The sequence below is a fragment of the Saccostrea cucullata genome, unplaced genomic scaffold (assembly GCF_032062105.1).
Source record: "Saccostrea cucullata isolate Sc308-1 unplaced genomic scaffold, CSIRO_AGI_Scuc_v1 ctg9622, whole genome shotgun sequence".
NCBI lineage: Eukaryota > Metazoa > Mollusca > Bivalvia > Ostreida > Ostreidae > Saccostrea > Saccostrea cuccullata.
The window spans coordinates 37904-42450 of NW_026937547.1; the positions used below are offsets into that span (position 1 = coordinate 37904).

Genomic DNA, 4547 nt, shown 5'->3' on the forward strand with positions numbered 1-4547 from the left:
TTATTTTTATGTAGATTTTTAAATAAATTTTGCTTCATTCAAATGAACAGACTCAGTTGTAATTTTCAATTTCTTGTCAACACATTCAGGATTGAAAAAAGAGTATGGTGAAGTTTTATACACGTTCGTAGGTGATGAGATATTCAGGGTATGTCTGACGCTTGTCATACACAATGAATTCCCGGAATAACCACTTCCCATCCCCAACAACAGAATCATAGAAGTCTTTAGGTTTGTGTGTAGTGCAGTTGTCCTTTCTACACTTTTTACACGGCGCTCGTCTGTGAGCTACAGGGAAATCATACAGACATACGTCTCCCAAACACATCCGAACTAGCAGCATCTGATGAGGAATTTTCTTTCTGTTTTCTTTCTTGTCTGCATAAGAATACCAAACTTCTTAATTAAAGAGTGGTGTTTCAAACAATGTTCATTATGTAAATAAGAGAAGTAGCATACCACAAAAGATAAATAAAATACACGCAGAAAAGGTAAAATAAGAAAATAATCATATTCAGGATGTGGAATGAGAATAAGACGAACGATAGAGAAGAAAGAAACGTAATGGGTTACACGTACATACCTACGTATTGATCAGCTTTTGTTGAACTCTCGGCACCGTATGCCCCCTGTCCAAACATAGCGGTGCCTCTAGACATTCTACAATCTAATCCTTGTGTCAGAACAGAATCTAAAGTTTCTGCTAATGTCCCGTGAAAAACGTAATGTTCATTAATTTCTGGATAAATGTCTGAAAGAAAAGAAGTGCTGGTTTTGTTTGACTTCAGAATAGAGGTAGTTTTGATTTCGCCGGATGATTTTGGAAGAGTTCCTAAAGGAAATGGACCGCCTCTGGCTCTTGCTTTGTCAAAAAACCTTTGTCTTTCCTGAACATAACTCTCATATAAATCTAGATTCTCCACACGTTCTACTTTAGTAATTCGAATATTGTTATAGAAAAGCATATCCAATCCCTTTGCATCGGCACCTTTTCCTACATTGTGAGATTCCCAAGTCTTTTCTACGATGTTAACGACCAGATCCTTTGTATTCTGGTCGACGTTGACAAGGCTGTACGGATGTCGTCTGTTCCGTCGTTTACAGACCTTGATCTTTTCTCCCCCTTTAAAATCAGTCCAGTAGGACGGAACACAAAGCTCCTCCTCGTACATCATGGAGAACCAGTCACGTGACCCCCGAACAGGTGGAGGTTTGGGTTTTGGTTCTATTATTATTGGAGCCTTATTTTTCATCTTCGGAGGTGCTATCTTTATTATTTCTCTGCCAAATTCCTGTAAAACAGAAATGGGTGATATTTAATAAATCATGTTTCTAGAATACTACTGTATCGTTATTCCATACGTAACAATTAAATATGCGGTGCAATAGAACGTAAGAAAAAGATAAATCCTTAAAAATTTTAAGTCTAAAATCCTACAGGTTTTGTCAACATACCTTCCATATATTTAGAAACTCTGAATCTCTTACGTCTACTACTACATAAACTATATCTATTTTTGAGTCCCTGTTGGCTGTGTTGTATTCTTTGATAGAAGAAAAGATTTTCATTGCCGATATCCTCGGAGGAAATTTAAAGTCTCCAACACCAAGTGTTGGAACTGCAATGGTTTTATAACCATCTTCTTGTAGCTTCATCAAAGAAAGTTGAACCATTAATACCAGTGCCTGTAAATATGAGAAAGGTTTTATAATATTCAATATTGAAGATTGTCACACCCAGGCTATTTAGGGATTCAGAAAAGAGGAGGAACTGACTGAAAGTTAAATGAAAAGAGCAGAGTCAAAATGAAGGAATCCAAACAGTGCCTTACCTGCTGGTTTTGATCCCCTTCCTTAACAGTATACCTTGGCAGGGCCCCGAAGTACACCTTTTTAATGTTTTGAATATTATGACCTCCGATGGATTCGACATCACCTACGTCTATCCCCACCGGGAACGCTTTGGTGAATTCCCTTTCTATACCGGAACCACCAGCCTTAACGATGGCTCTAGACGATCTGGTGGACCCAGGCTTTCCATATGGAGGTAGGGCCTCAACAATGACATCAACCTAGAAAATAGAGAACAAGGCCAATCATCTTATTCGGAGTAAAACAAACAAAAGGAGGTATTTTTAGTCATCTAAAATAAATTGAAATAAAATACCTTTTGTTCCACTAGACATCCAGAGACAAGCTTCACCGTCAGATTATCAAGAGTACATTCAATATCTTTTGGTTTGGAAGGTAAAACTCCTGTGAAGATTTTTACATAAAAATCGAGATTTTCCTTTTCTTACGATGAAAAAAAAAAACATTTAAACAAAGATATGAACATTCAAGATTTTAGATAAGGTGGAATCTTGTGCAAAACAATTACCTTGCGAAGTTGGCTTTTGGTATATAGTATACGAATAACGATTGAATTCATTTTCGAAGTCTTCAAACGTTTTGGTATCCTTAGGGAATATAACGAAGCGTATATCGTTAACAGTCGTTGATTTATGTCTCATTTCAAAGTCTTTTACACATTGAAGCAGACGACAAACAACGACTTTAGCAGGAAACTGTAGAAAACCTGTGCCCAGTGCAGGAATGGCGATCGAATTAATCTGCAATTGATCTCCCCTCTCAAGACACTTGGTTACAAGATCTGTAAGAGTCTGGAGAAAAAGCAATCTTTATCGTTTGATGCAAAGGACATTTTAAGATTCCATATTCTGGTATTTTAAGGTATACACCTACTTGTTCCACTGAGTTGCTTTCTTCTGCTCTCCAGTACTTCAGACATCCATGGAATATATATCCACAGTACAACTCTCCGCCTCCAGTTTCTGCCAGTTCTCCAAACTTGATTCCGTCCGGATATTTTCGCGTGCATTCCTGTTGAATAGAGCGTCCAGCTTTTTGTAACATTGCTCGCGAGGCATTTCCTGCGTCCAGTGTTAATGTTTGTGAAGTACTGTTGACAATTGCGTCAACTTCCTCTTCGTAAACTAACCCTTTTTTCAAAGTGACCTTTACACACCCAATCCTTGCTTGGCAATCCTTTGGCTTTTCAGATGGAAGTCTTTTCCTGTAATATAAACGAGATATCCGCTCATCTGAAAATTCACAAACGTAACAATGTACACTTTTTTTTTTCATATGATCCTTCATAATCATTTAATTCTTGGTGTTAAGGGCATTCTATTTCACAAATGTTTTCCTCTAAACAAATTTATTTCATATTTTACTTGAATTTCAGAAATTCAAGTAAAATATTTCAAGCGTTCTTTTTTTCAGAGGGGGTGCGGTAGGAGGGGAGAAGGGTTCGAATATTTTACAACAGAGCATAAAGATGAGATAGAAAATCTAAAAAATACAAGGTTATGTTATCACACCTTATCACATATTTGAATACTCACTTCCTTCTCCCTAGTAAGCCAGGGAGAAAACTACTCTTCAGGTCATCATCCTCGTCAAGAGGTGGCGCTTTCGAGGTTCCGTCGTCTGCTTCTAGCAGATTTCCGGACGATGCTGATCTGGTTATCCTTCGCGCCATTTTATTATTCCACTAGAAAAATTTTGAAATAAACAAACTATTTGACAAATTGCATTCCTTCCTTCTATATTCGATCTCCAAAACTTTCATATGCTACAATGTAGTTACTGATATTATTTAGTTTTAGCAGCTAATAATGTGTTATTCAACAGACATTTCAGATAAATAAGAGGTAAAAAGAAATACGTTTAAAACTTTATATCACAAAATCTGTTTATTTCTGACTTTTCTGACTCTCGTTATTTCTAGATAAAAAAGAAATATGATACGTGTATGTTAATTTAACATTTTAAAAATGTACTTTCGTTATCAAAATTTAAAAAGAAAACAACAAACATATGATCGTATAACAAATACTTCCAATTTACCTTGTCAGTCTTCCTCTTGGTAGGCAAAGTTGATGGAAATTTAAACCAAAAGTAGATGAAAATTTCCACGAAGGGAAGTTCCGACTCGCATTTAAAAATACCTACTACTAAATCGATCTTCTGGTAAAGAATGTTGAAATTAAGGTATTTAAACATGTTATAAATAACCTGTAAGCACGTTTAAACATATTCCCCTGCACATACAAGCATGCATCAATTAATTAATAAAAATATGTGCCACGGCAGATCCGATGTAAAGACGTTGTGTTGTAAATTCACTCTCCCTTAATTATATAATTCTTTTATTAAGCGGCGATTTAGCTTCAGCTATTGAGAAAGTCAAGTATTAAAGCTATATTTTTTTTTTAACATTAAGCATTGCATTGTGTTGGATATTTCAACGATTCTCTGCACATGTTTCTTATTTTATCTTAGTCTCGATACTTAATTCTTCGAACCTTTCAATTTCTGAAATTTTGATTTTCCTATGTTTCATTGAATTTGAGATAACAAGGTTTAATTGTATATCAATTTACATAATATACAAGGTACAACTGAACTTCGGTATCTCGAACACCAATATCTTAAATACAATGGATATAGGTTTTAAAAATATTTTCATGGTCCGATCGAGT

At 35.6% G+C, this 4547-nt stretch overlaps 1 protein-coding gene across 1 annotated transcript; it reads right to left on the bottom strand.

Moving 5' to 3' along the window:
* LOC134248362 (protein mono-ADP-ribosyltransferase PARP15-like) lies at positions 1–3592 on the bottom strand. The gene is made up of 8 exons (XM_062730766.1): positions 3408–3592; positions 2746–3076; positions 2381–2663; positions 2168–2256; positions 1833–2072; positions 1456–1686; positions 584–1292; positions 1–378 (listed from the first exon to the last, which is right to left on the bottom strand). The coding sequence occupies exons 1-8, from the start codon at positions 3542–3544 to the stop codon at positions 116–118; spliced, it is 2283 nt and encodes a 760-aa protein (XP_062586750.1). The 5' UTR covers positions 3545–3592; the 3' UTR covers positions 1–115.
* Positions 3593–4547: the final 955 nt, after the last annotated feature.